Source organism: Chaetodon auriga, chromosome 22 (genome assembly GCF_051107435.1).
Source record: "Chaetodon auriga isolate fChaAug3 chromosome 22, fChaAug3.hap1, whole genome shotgun sequence".
Lineage (NCBI taxonomy): Eukaryota > Metazoa > Chordata > Actinopteri > Chaetodontiformes > Chaetodontidae > Chaetodon > Chaetodon auriga.
In genome coordinates this window covers 7,266,535-7,279,137 of record NC_135095.1, presented here as the reverse complement: position 1 = coordinate 7,279,137, position 12,603 = coordinate 7,266,535, and the positions used below count along the sequence as shown (strand labels likewise).

Genomic DNA, 12,603 nt, shown 5'->3' with positions numbered 1-12,603 from the left:
GTGAATGTCCAAGTGTTTGCATTCGTCTAATCTTTAACTCGAAAGAACAAAGTCTGCTTCTGTCGTGGAAAAAAAGCAACTTAACACAAATTCTTTCGGCATGACCTTGTCGTATGAACGCACAAGCCTTGAGACCCAAGCCTGTATTACAGAAAGCTCAGTTTATCCGTAAAAACAAAACTCTGGATCTAAAACTCTCTCTATCATTCAAAATCGAGGTAGTTTCAAGTGTTGACTTGTACAAACTATGCAAAGCAAGGAAAGGTACTCTGGTGAAATCCTGGGAGACATCTTGCCACAAGATGTTCATAAAGCTCATTGCAGCACACCGACATAAGGCAAAAACCTTCAGCCTCTGCACTTCAATGAGTGAAGTCTATATACTGTTTGCTCAAACAGAGGGAAATTGTGCGTGTGCAAATGTCTGCACTACATGCATGTGTGTGTTCCTTCTTTTGACAGAAACCCACATATCTGCAACAACAAAGCGGCTCGGTTATGAGGGTGTGCTTCTATTAGCACCTTTTTATTACCTCAACCAACCACTTGCACAATACATTTATCACCCAAATGGCACAAAAGCAGCACAACCGGATCTTGCATAGAGCCTGCAGCAAACACTTACTGAACATACAGTCAACACTACAGCCGAAACCTGCCCCCAGTCTCTATACCACAGAAAATTCTGCACTGACTCAGCAGTGTGATGATACATCACACGTGGTGACCCGTCTCTTAACACATTTTATCACCTTGCTTGCATGTACTAACACATGTAACATGAAACATGAAAAGTGAGAATTTCCACTTAGAAAAACAGCTTGAAATGTATATACATATAATTTATTTCTTACCTGAGACAGAAATGGTCATGGGTGCTTCCAGGGGCCTGTCATTGTCCAGATCCCTGCTCAACCTCAGATCCCCAGTATCCTCGTTCAGCAGCAGCAGACTTAGCTCATTCCCAGATTCAAACTGGTACCGGAGCTTATCCGACACATCTGGGTCATGAGCTGGTACCTTTCCTATTATTCCTGATGGAAAACTGTTAGACTTGTTGGTGACATAGTTGTTGAAAATAATCTCAAAGTTCTGCAGCACCGGCTTATTGTCATTCATGTCTACAAGGCGGATGTGCACAGTGGCCCGACTCACTAGTGGTGCTGAAGTGGCCTGGACCACAATGACATACTCTGTTTTAGTCTCATAATCCAGGTCTGTGAGTGCAGTGAGGTCACCATTAAAAATGTCCAGTTGGAAAACCTCTGGAATATTCCCTTCCACAATCTGGTACATGATCTGAGCATTGGTGCCCTCATCAGGGTCGGTGGCAGAGATCCGGGCCACGACGGACCCCACCGGGCTGTTCTCCTCCACATCAATGAACAGCTCATCCTTCTCAAACACTGGAGCATTGTCATTTATGTCCTGGACAACCACATGAATGGGAACTGCTGCTTTCAGAGGCGGAACCCCCCTATCCACAGCAAAGGCTTTCAGATTATAAACAGGAACATTCTCACGGTCCAGTTTACGAGCAGTTCTGATGATACCAGAGTAAGTCTCTATGATGAAATCCCCCTCTCCATCATCACCACCCTGAAACGTATAGCTCACCCTGCCATTTGAGCCAGAATCTCTATCTGAAGCAGAGATCTGCAGAACGCTGGTGTAGACAGGTGCATCTTCAAATACACTCCCCTGGTACATGTCCCTAAGAAACTGAGGAGTATTATCATTGGCATCAAGGATGATAATCTCCACATAGGTGGTATCAGATTTCTGAGGGATGCCATTATCTCTGGCAATGATGGCTAATGTGTAGGAAGCCTGGTCTTCATAATCAATCTCCATCTGTGTTGTGATGGCACCTGAATCCGGGTCAATTTTAAACTGAGGAACATTGTCCTCCATCACATACGTGATGCGAGCATTTTCCCCCGTGTCTTCATCCGTCGCACTGATCACCACCACAGTGGAGCCCACCGGTTTTTCTTCACTGAGCATTACCTGGTAGTTGGCACTTTGGAAGACGGGCCGGTGTGTGTTGGCATCCGTCACATTGATGAACACCTGAGCAGTGTCATAGCGTGTTCCATCGCTGGCAGTGACTGTCAGGACATACTGGCGTTCCTGCTTGTAGTCCAAAGGGAGGGCTAAAGTGATGAGACCGCCGCCGCTCTGGCTAGTGATTGCAAAGCGGTTCCTGGTGTTGCCACTCGAGATCTGATAGGTCACCACACTGTTGACGTCCCTGTCCACGGCTGTCACTGTCAGAACGCTGGTCCCCACGACTGCATCCTCATTTATCTTCAGTGAGTAGATCTTCTCTGTAAATGTGGGTACGTTGTCATTTACATCAAGCACCGTGATGCTGACGCTGGCTGAGGAAGACATCACAGGTACACCATGATCTCTCGCCTCCACGCCGAAGGTGTAGAAGTCAGTGGTCTCCCTGTCAAGCTCATCACTGACTGTAATCCAGCCTGTGCTGTTGTTGATGGTGAAGGGAAAACCAGGCGTGGTGTCAGTTAACCGGTATTCCAAACGGGCATTTTCTCCCGAGTCACCATCAATTGCTTGAATGTGGATCACAGAGTAACCAACGGCCACATTTTCCAACACAGTTGCCTGGAAAGGCGTGCTGACAAACATGGGAGCATTGTCATTCACGTCCACTACTTGCACCACCACCATCCCTGTGCCATTTATCAGAGGGGGCCTGCCACCGTCCTGAGCCTTAATCCGCAAATTATATTCCCGAATCATCTCATAGTCCAGGGGATTGATGACATCAATCACACCGGTGGGGGAGTGAATGTAAAACTGTCCCTTAACATTTCCACTGATGATGCTGTAATGAACTTTGGCGTTGTTGCCCTGATCTTTGTCCGTAGCTTCCACCTGGATGACTTTAGTGTTGACTGCCACATTCTCTGGAACCTGTACAACATACCTCTTTTCACTGAACTGTGGGTAGTTGTCATTCTCATCCTCCACAAATATATGGACAGTGGCGGTGGCACTGTGGGGACTTGGGTCTTTACCCTGGTCGTTGGCCTCGACAATCAGCTGGTACTGGGCCTGGGTCTCCCGGTCAGGCCGCTCTCTGATCCTCACCAGGCCATTCCGGGGGTCGATTTCAAACACAGAGTTTACTCCATCGCCGTTCACAATTTTATAAATCATGTTGGCGTTGGAAGGAGCGTCCCCGTCTGTGGCTCGAATTGTCATCACTTCAAACCCCACTTCTACATTCTCCCGGATGTTGACACGATATTCAGTTTGCTCAAACACCGGGCTGTGGTCATTAGTGTCACTCACAGTGACAGTGAGGTAAGAAGTGGCAGACCTTTTAGGGGAGCCATTGTCAGTTACAGTGACTTTGAAAACATGAGTGTCTTTGACTTCTCTGTCCAGTGACTGGACGGTTTTTATGCTCCCTGTCTGAGAGTCAATGCTGAAAAAGTCATTGGACCTGCTGTCAAACAAAGCTTCCATGGTGTACTCCAGCCTCCCTGCCTCTCCATCATCCGGGTCAGTGGCTTTCAGGGTGATAACTCGCGTGCCTGCAGGCTCATTCTCGGGCACGGACACTTGATAGTTGGGGAGCTGGAACTGGGGAGACGCGTTTACCTGTCGCTTGCCCCTGTGGATCAATTTGCCAGATTTTCCCTGGGTGGTTTCTGAGAGGGATCCGTGTTGTTTAGGCACTTTAACAAGCGTCAGGCTCAGCTGCACTGAGAGCCTGCCGCCTGGAGAGCTGTGTAACGCACAGTGCAAACTCACCTCGGGCTCTCCTCTGTGCTCAAAACAAAAGTCAGTGGCCAGGAACAAATGCCCATGGCTGAACACTGCGCTCAACTCTTCTCCAACACACACGCTGTCCAAAAAGGCGGCGTTGCGCGTAAAGGTAGGCAAAAGTTGTGTTACATTCAAGAGCAATTTACCTGCGGGGAAGCAGGAAGTCGCCTCCAGTTTTGAAAGGTGTTTAATGTGAATGTCTGGCTTACCTGGCGCTTTCTTTCTCTTGTATTTAATAAAACAGTCCTGGCCGTGGACAAACACATTAAACTGTGTCAGAATAACGTCTCCAGATGTTGTGGAACCTGTTCTGAAATAAACAGGCGCCGGGTTCCTCGCCGTGTGCGCACACTGAACTTTGCGGGACAGGCGGATAACTCCATCGTGCCTCTCAACCTGGAAAAAGCCTTGAATGGATTTAGTGGATAAAGTCCTGTCAATTTTATAAGTCCATCCAGGGCCGAGCGACAGGTTTGCCAAAAGGGTCCCGGGCTGTAAAGTCTCCGAAAGGTGCATCTCCAAACATCCCGCAAGCGGCACGCTGAACAGGACACAAACCCAAATCCAACACATCGAGAGCTCCATGCTTTTAAACCTGCCAAATCCCATCCAACTTCACCGAAACTCCTCCGCAAAAGCATTAACTCTCCCTCTCCCAACACCGCGTTTTGCTTTTATCCCTCATAGTGGAGTTTTAACGCGGAAAAAGACGCTCGGTATCCATAGTATCCACGGCGCGCAGCGGCTGCGTTCCTCTGAGTTTAAAAATGAGTACAAAATGGCTCCGTGGCTCTCCTCCGCCTCCTCCTCCTCCTCCTCTCCTCCTCAGAGGCTTATTTCCATAAACCTGCTGTGTTCTCCCTCTGGGACGCTTTCACAGGGGGGCTTTTTTTTTTCTCATGGAGATTGAGGAAGTGGTCCTGACCGGGTGACCAATGCGCGCAAGTGCATTGTTATTACAATAGAGTGAGAGTCGGGTAAAATTCCTAATGAGTGTCTGAGCGTCGCTCCTTTTCAACTTGGGTTTGTTGAAGTGGCTGTAAGCAGTGATGGTGCGTTGAAAAACATAAGAAATAATTGAATAAAGTACAGTTTTTGGTCTTTAAGTCACAAAACTCCAATCAACTGCAACTCATCCGCAAGTTTAACTAGTTAGATCCTTATTCTAATAAGTTTTCAGCAAACCTTACCAATGTTAGAGCTTTATAGACCAAATGATCAGTGAGTTGCTGCACTGCAATAGTTTCAGGATAACATCTCAGAATATAAGCATGGCTCCTTCTGGATTTGCTTGAAAAACTAATAGTGGAAAATATGAGCTAAGCCTTTAAAATGCATCTATTTTTCTCTCTTTTTGTCATTTTGTTTTTTGGAACTTTTATTTTCACTTTAAAGTGTTGCAAAATGCCACAAACCCTCTTTATTTTCTGTTGTAAGTGTTGTTTCAGCCTTTATGTGCTCTGTATTCTTGTCACATTTGTTTTCTTCCCCCTAAAAAAAAAAAAGCCCAATTTTGAGCTGACAGAGGACTAACAAGGAAACCAAGAACTAAAATGTGTTCTGGACAAGTTGATGAACCCAGATTGGCATAATTAAGCTCTGTCGTGACTGTCATTGGGATTCCTTGGGATATCCTCTATGTTGTTTGTGCCAAACAATGATGGCTGCAGAGTAACAGGTTCACCTTGGAGGTTAATGTTGTATCAGAGCGCCCCCGTGTGGATCAATGGCTGTAGGACAAACGCGGCACAACTCCATGCTGCATTTTTCATCAGTATATCATGACTCCGGACAGATAATTAGGGCCTACAGGCCAACGAAAACCAAGACAAAACATCACTTATTAAGTTTATTCACTCATTCGTCAAAGTGTTTACAGTTTGTAGTTATGGAAGGATTCATGTTTCATGACTTAAAACAATGAAGAGAAAAGGCACTTCAAATGTTCTTACAGGGTTTTTTTTAAAAAACAACTAAACATATATTATTTTCAAACTGTGGAATGACAGTATAAAACAGCTGAGCAATAAAAGGTTTAACAGTTATAGTGTCTTTTCAATTATTTACAATAGAACCAACTGGCACATTGCAATTGTTTGTCGACTTGGTACGTTGTTAGGAAATAATGTCTCCTATGTTCAACATAAACAGGCTTTTGAACATAATTTGTCCTTCGGGGAGAAAACTTGTGGCTTCTCTGGACTTCGTGCTTTGAGAAATTACATGAATACCTTGCTACTTTAGTAGAGACAAACAAAAAAAATCAGCTTTTTTTGTCACAATGGTTCAAAGAATCAAGCAGAGTCACACATTAATGCTGATCACCAGTGTAGGTTTGCAGTTGGCACAGACTCGGCGTGAACATGGCTGACAGTAAGGACAGGAGGGAGATTCATGGAAAACACGAGCAGCCTTAGAGACGACAGGAAGAACTACAGGAAATGACGAGTTTGAATCCCATTATACTGAATAAACAAGAGAATATCAGAGTCTCTTTCACTGGTGCTCTCTGTGGTGGACATGAGAAGATAACCCTGCTGGCTTAGAGTCAAATCCCACCAGACCCTCCAAGCAGGGCTTTATTTCACAGTCACAATTATTTCCACAGTAACTGCAAATGCCATATGAGTCACAGTTTTAGCGTGAGTGCTAATTTTTCAGTTTCCCTGCAAAATATATAAAAATGAAGATGTGATTTTAGCTGGAGTCTGTAAACAATCATGTTCCCTCATGAGTGGAGAACATGATTTGCAGGCTGGGGCATCGCTGTAGCACCACAATGCTTCATATATCATGAAGAAGCTGTAACCACAGAATCCTACTGATAGGACACATTTTGCAGCTCCTGCAAATATGCATACTGTGCTTGGCCATGTTAGAACTTTGATAATATTTTGATATTTCGATGAATTTTTCAGCTCTATGTCTCCAGTTCCTTGGGTTAGTAACAGGTTTCTCACTTACACAGAATACAGAAAAACACCATCAAAGGGCTCAGACTACCAGCGTCCTTGAAAAACAGCCTTTCTTCCACTGAGAAAATGAAAACTCTCCAAACAGAAGTTTGGATTGTCTCCAATCTACTGAGACATTTCAGAGCTGAATACACTTTTTGAAAAGGCAAACTTTGATTATCTTCTCTGGTGTGATAAATACATCCACCATTTCTTGAAGTACGTGATATCTGACAGTCTTTTGCCTTAAACAACCTGAAGTCGAGGTGCAGGTCATCTTTGCAATGCATAGCAAACAACAGCAGAAACAGACACACTGTGCCTGATGTCGATCGCCGTGGCGTCGCTGTAGATCTGCTCAGTGATGTTAGAAAAAGTGAACAGTCAGGAAAGCTTTTCAAAATGAGGTTTCTGTTACTTAGTAAATCAGCGTCTTACCATCTAATGTCCAATTAAAACACACTTTTACCTGAACGCAGATGGATTATCTGAGCAGCTGGCAGATAACCTCATAGTATCGACACACAAATACTAAAAACAGTACAGAAATCAACCCTTTTCCCCTTGTGTGATCAATGCTGTTGATACGTTAAAAACAATCAGCGTGTAACAGCCTCACACGTGGCCCTTGGAACAGGCACTACGTCATAAAGCCCTGTCTAACAGAGAGCTTATTTCACGAACAGGATGCTCTACCATTTCCAGCAGCCGGGCTGTGAGCTCCTCTCAGCTGCCGGGGTCAGGGGTCTGCTGCTCCTTGTGCTGCAAGGCTCCTTGCATCCGATCCCTGCCCTGCTGGAGCGTGTGTTCACTGGGCCCCAGCTGGACGATCTTCCCGCTACCCAGACACTCGTCTCCTTTGTAGAGCACAGCAAACTGGGAGAGGAAAAAAGATACAGTTACACTCTTACAGGAAGAACTGTGTAGGTTTTTGAAGTCCTTTGGCATTATAAGTATGCAGTTACACTGAATTCTATAACACAGGTGTGTGAGCAGTCACCTGTCCAGGTGTCAGAGCTCTGACTGGCCGAGAGAGTGAGATCCACACAGAGCCGTTCATGTTCAGTGTCACCGTGCAGGGAACTGGAAAGCACAAAAAAGCTGTGTTTTCCTCCTCAGTAAATAATATATTATTCATCAGTGTGCAGACAGCAATGACATCAGACTCACTGAGAGGCATCTGGTGGATGAAGCGGAAATGACACTCCATCATCTGGGTCCTGGCGAGTTCAGGAGGCGGGTCAACCGTTATCCAGTGGAAGCGGTCGGTCCGCACCGTGTCACGGAAAAGAGCTGGGTGATTGGTAGCTGGAGCCTGACTCACAAGGAATGTAAGGGATAAGAGGAGAGGCAAATGTTGGTCATGTTTCAAACTAAGGCTACACCTCAAAAGAGTATAAAAGCAAAACAATTTCCAAAACAGCAAAAAAAACATTACTCATGAGATGTGAGAGGAGGAGACAGAAGACAAAAACAGACTTTCTCACCACAAACACATCTCCAGTAGTGATGTCTTTGTCCACCACAAACAAGGCCTCTCTCTGGCCCCCGATCCTCGCCCGCTGGCCCAGCGTCAGAGTGAACCAGCCTGGACAGACAGGGACACAAAATGACAAGAAAAAGGACAGGAAGTCATTCAGAGGACGCATATTGAGAGCCATTAGATTCTGTCTGTACGATCATGTCATAGTGACACACCAGCTCTTCATTTTGTGAGACAGCCAGTTACATACACACCTTTGTGTGTTCCCACCACAGACCCGTCCTCAATAGAGACAAAGTTCCCCGGTTTAGGTTCCAGATACTGGAAACAGAAGAAAACAGCATTGGGTTACATGTATCTCTTCATACACCAAAAGAAAGAAAGAAAGAAAACAAGTCAAATGAGCCAAATGATGTGCAACAAATACTCAGTTCTAACCTCCAATATGAAGTTTTCAAAGTTTCTCTCTCCAATGAAGCAGATGCCCATGCTCTGAAAGGCATACAAACACAAGCAAATCAATATTTATGCTCTCCAGATGTAATATCAACATGATTGAAATGTTTTTCTGTATGAATTCATGTGCGTGTGTGGATACCTCTTTCCTCTTCAGCACGTGGTGAAACCCTGCCTCAGCAGCAATCTTTTTAACAAAGTCTTTGGTGAGTCCGGCCAGCGGGAACACAGATTGTCGCAGGGCATCCTGGGAGACCTGACTGAGGAAGAAGGTTTGGTCTTTGAGGAGATCTGCTGCTTTGTGCAACCTCACCGCTGAGGAGGAGGAAACAGAGCGTTAAGACAGTCTGACCGGCTGACCTCAAAGCTCGCACCGCGGTACAACTTCACTGCCAGTGAGTCAAACTCTTACGATTTCGAATCTCAAATCGGTTTCTGAAGAGGGTGGTGCGCTGCGGGGTGTGCGGCTGTTGGAAAACCTCTTCGTCTTCCAGTGACGTCCTGGCGTAGTGGCCTGTTGCCATGGCATCAGCACCTTCATCAACAACAGTAGAACATGAATTAAGAGTCTTATTTAAGGGGACACTTGTGTCGTGTTCTAGTTCAAAAAAGAAACAGGTTGAACAGATATTAAGCGGCTTAGTGTATGTGTACGACCACATTACGATCACATACCCAGAGTGTTGATGGCGTACTTGTAGAAATGGTTGAATTTGATGTGCTTGTTGCAAAGTATATCTGGATTCGGTGTCCTGCCCTTCTCATATTCCTTCAACAGATTACTGAAAGAAGCAAAAGACAAACAATGCATGCACTTTACAGAGTTATTGAACCAAAACACAATTATGATCGGGGCTGCAACTGATAATAATTTTCATTGTTGATTTAATCCGTAGATTATTTTCTCTACTAATTGATTAACTGTTTGGTCTATAAAATGTAAGAAAATGGTGAAAAATAGAGATCATAGAGGAGTAAAGAACAAGAAAGTATTCACATTTAAGAAGCTGAAATCAGAGAATTTTGGCTTTTTTTCTTTAAAACTCACTCAAACTGATTAATCAGTTATCAACACAGTTGCCAATCAATTATATATTATATCAATTATGTATTATTGTATGTATGTATTAGGCAGCCACAAATACCTGAAAACTTCGTGCCAGTACTCTTTGACATAGGACACTTGATGGAAGGGGATGTCCAGGGTCTGACACACTCTGTAGGCGTCCTCACAGTCTTTCTCTGTGCTGCACACTCCGCTCTCATCCAGCGAGTCCCAGTTCTTCATATAGACTCCTGTGACACTGTAGCCTTCGCACGGAGGACACAAGAACAAGCAATGTGTCATTATGCTAGCACATCTGACAGCAGAAGCAGGACATTTGTTGTCATTTAGAATTAAAAAATAGGTGCTTCCTTATTCAGGTAGAGCATAATGAAGTCAGCTCAGGTGTGTTTCTGTGTATTTGTCAGACCTGACAGGTTTTTCTCACCTCTTCTCTTCAGTAACAGCGCCGCCACAGAGCTGTCCACGCCGCCAGACATGGCGCACACGACGTGCCTCATGAAACCCATGTTGTCAAAGGACACACCTTTCTATTAATGTTATTTTTCTTATGTAGCTAATTAACAGACATTAGCTAACTGTTCTTTCCTGCCGTTTGCGGGCGCTGCCATGTTTGCGGTCCGTTGAATAATAACGTCCGACTCGAAACGCGTTGCATATTGGAACGATGGTGGTGGCGAGAGCCGCAAAAACTGTAACACAGCAAACATCGCGGGGCCGTCACAGTTTAAAGTGACTGGAAAAAACAAACAGATTTTAAGGTTAGTGGGAAATAAGTCTAATAAGTGAAACATATCTTTATTGTGAACTAAACGACTCTTTTGTTAAAAGTAGGATCTGAAAGTCGACGTTCATGAGCTGTTTTTAATAAATCTGTGAAGCGTGCGAGGACTGCTCACATGTCCAGCATCAGCAGAGCAGCCAGAAATATTTTTACAATTTTTTTTTAAATTATAGCTCACTAATATTCTTCGATATTTACACAGAAGATGTGTCTAGGCCAGATGTGAAATCCTGTAAGAATAATAATATCTAAAACTGCAGTAGTAATTGAAAAAATATGACATTTTTGTTATCTTCGAATTGTTTCTGTTTTAACCAAATGTATTCCTGACATTAAACTGTGTTTTTGTCACAGATGGGTGAGGTGTCTGCAGATGCCATCACCCTGGATCTGCTGAGAGACGCCAGGGAGACAGTGAGAAACAGCCCATTGGGAGTCATCAACACTCCCATGATCCCCTGGTGCCAGACAACACTGCCCCTCAACATCTGCTGCAACATCCACATCAAACTGGAGAACATGCAGAGGACCGGTATGAGGAAACACTTTGATTCACTTCACACAGCCACACCTTGCAGCTCTGCAGTGATGGCTCATCACTGAAGGGCTGTCTTACATTTAATTGACAGGGTCGTTTAAGATCAGAGGAGTGGCCAATCAGTTTGCCAGGAGGCAGAAGGGTGGTCATTTTGTCACCATGTCTGCTGGGAACTATGGGAAGTCTTTCGCGTATGCCTCCAAACACTATGGTTCAAAGGGGAAGGTGGTGATGCCGGAAACCGCCCCAGCGTCCAGATCCATCCTCATACAGGTCAGAGGTGATCTGCTGTCTCACTGACGTAACAGTATGTGGTTATATACGGTAATAAAAGTGTCACTCTGATCCTCAAGAGTTTCGGGGTGGAGGTGGAGCGAGTTCCCACCTCCTGTCTGATGACTGTGGTGAACCGCTGCATTCAGGAGGACAACATGACCTTCCTGCACTCCTATGATGACCTGGATCTGATTGCAGGACACGCCAGGTAGACTATTGAATATTCCTCAAAAAGTGCAAGTCAGAATATTTTAATACAACTGTTTTGAGATACATTTATTGTTCTTTAGGTGTATGATGGAGATTTAGAAGTTTATTTCATTGCATTCGAAAAGTACCAGTATTTAAGCTGAACCTGTGTGTGCCTGCAGTCTTGGTATGGAGGTGCTGGAGGTGATGCCCGAGCCGGATGTGGTGGTGGTGTGCTGTGGAGGAGGGGGTCTGCTGGCCGGTGTGGCTGCTGCTATCAAACTGTCGGGCTGCGATAAGACCAGAATCTACGGTGTGGAACCAGAAGGAGGTAAGAGGAGCAGAACAGCCGCCGCACACGCAGATGAGCAGCTCAGTGAACTCGAATTTGTCTTTCTGTTTGAGCTCAGCCTGCACCATGTACAAAAGCTTCATTGAGAAGAAGCCAGTGGGCATGGACGCCAAAAGCATCGCCTCAGGACTTGCTCCACCATTTGCAGGTATCATTCAAGCTATTTCTGTCCATCTTTCTCTTTGTTGGTGTAAATTAAGACTTTTGTTTGTCTGTTCTTCACGTATTAGACAAAGGCACTGTTGTGTTTCAGGTCAAACACAATTGCTGTTCCTGCTGTAATCTGGATCTCTTCTCTATGCGCCGCAGGCACCCTGCCCTTCGAGCTGTGTCAGCGTTATGTGGAGGGGATCATCCTTATAAACGACGATGAGATCAAGGCTGCCGTGTCCACCCTCTATGGGTCCGGACTCGTGGTGGAGCCGTCGGGCTCCGCCGCATTCGCTGCCATTGTTAACAGCAAGATACCTGAGCTGGAGGGGAAGAATGTGGTGTGCATCCTCAGCGGAGGCAACGTCGGCAAAGATGAGCTTGCCAACTTCCCTGACTGCCAAACAAACAAGACTAGAAAGTGACTTTTCTACTCTGCCAATATGCTATTTGGTTTTACTTGTTGTCTCTTGGTCGTGTAACATGCTGTGAAGATGAAAACCAGTTGGACAAACAAAACAATGTCAGTGCCTCTTTCAAGGTGACTTAAA

At 45.1% G+C, this 12,603-nt stretch overlaps 3 protein-coding genes across 6 annotated transcripts in view; 1 reads left to right on the top strand and 2 right to left on the bottom strand.

Moving 5' to 3' along the window:
* The window catches only part of celsr1a (cadherin EGF LAG seven-pass G-type receptor 1a), an 83,502-nt gene extending 78,955 nt beyond the window's left edge, over positions 1-4,547 (bottom strand). For all 4 annotated transcript variants that reach the window (XM_076722632.1, XM_076722631.1, XM_076722634.1 and 1 more), the window contains exon 1: positions 855-4,547. In XM_076722632.1, the coding sequence (XP_076578747.1) occupies positions 855-4,413 (3,559 nt within the window). In that variant the 5' untranslated portion in view covers positions 4,414-4,547. The remainder of the gene's footprint in view (positions 1-854) is intronic.
* Positions 4,548-5,640: 1,093 nt separating this feature from the next.
* Positions 5,641-10,402, bottom strand: trmu (tRNA 5-methylaminomethyl-2-thiouridylate methyltransferase). The gene is made up of 11 exons (XM_076721731.1): positions 10,191-10,402; positions 9,843-10,008; positions 9,373-9,479; positions 9,110-9,232; positions 8,840-9,012; positions 8,680-8,733; positions 8,496-8,562; positions 8,246-8,346; positions 7,929-8,073; positions 7,759-7,841; positions 5,641-7,634 (listed from the first exon to the last, which is right to left on the bottom strand). Exons 1-11 carry the CDS (start codon positions 10,270-10,272, stop codon positions 7,485-7,487), a joined length of 1,251 nt encoding a protein of 416 aa, XP_076577846.1. The 5' UTR covers positions 10,273-10,402; the 3' UTR covers positions 5,641-7,484.
* Positions 10,403-10,448: 46 nt separating this feature from the next.
* Positions 10,449-12,599, top strand: LOC143315115 (phenylserine dehydratase-like). The gene is made up of 7 exons (XM_076722597.1): positions 10,449-10,524; positions 10,902-11,079; positions 11,177-11,358; positions 11,439-11,569; positions 11,733-11,881; positions 11,961-12,050; positions 12,212-12,599. Exons 2-7 carry the CDS (start codon positions 10,902-10,904, stop codon positions 12,475-12,477), a joined length of 996 nt encoding a protein of 331 aa, XP_076578712.1. The 5' UTR covers positions 10,449-10,524; the 3' UTR covers positions 12,478-12,599.
* Positions 12,600-12,603: the final 4 nt, after the last annotated feature.

Coding starts and splice junctions, on each gene's coding strand:
- trmu (XM_076721731.1), bottom strand. CDS start 10,272: ATGGGTTTCATGAGGCACGTCGTGTGCGCCATGTCTGGCGGCGTGGAC. Junction 9,480..9,842: donor TACTGGCACGAAGTTTTCAG/GTATTTGTGGCT, acceptor TGCTTCTTTCAG/TAATCTGTTGAAGGAATATG. Junction 7,842..7,928: donor CATCCACCAGATGCCTCTCA/GTGAGTCTGATG, acceptor TGTGCTTTCCAG/TTCCCTGCACGGTGACACTG.
- LOC143315115 (XM_076722597.1), top strand. CDS start 10,902: ATGGGTGAGGTGTCTGCAGATGCCATCACCCTGGATCTGCTGAGAGAC. Junction 11,080..11,176: donor GGAGAACATGCAGAGGACCG/GTATGAGGAAAC, acceptor TTTAATTGACAG/GGTCGTTTAAGATCAGAGGA. Junction 11,570..11,732: donor CTGATTGCAGGACACGCCAG/GTAGACTATTGA, acceptor GTGTGCCTGCAG/TCTTGGTATGGAGGTGCTGG.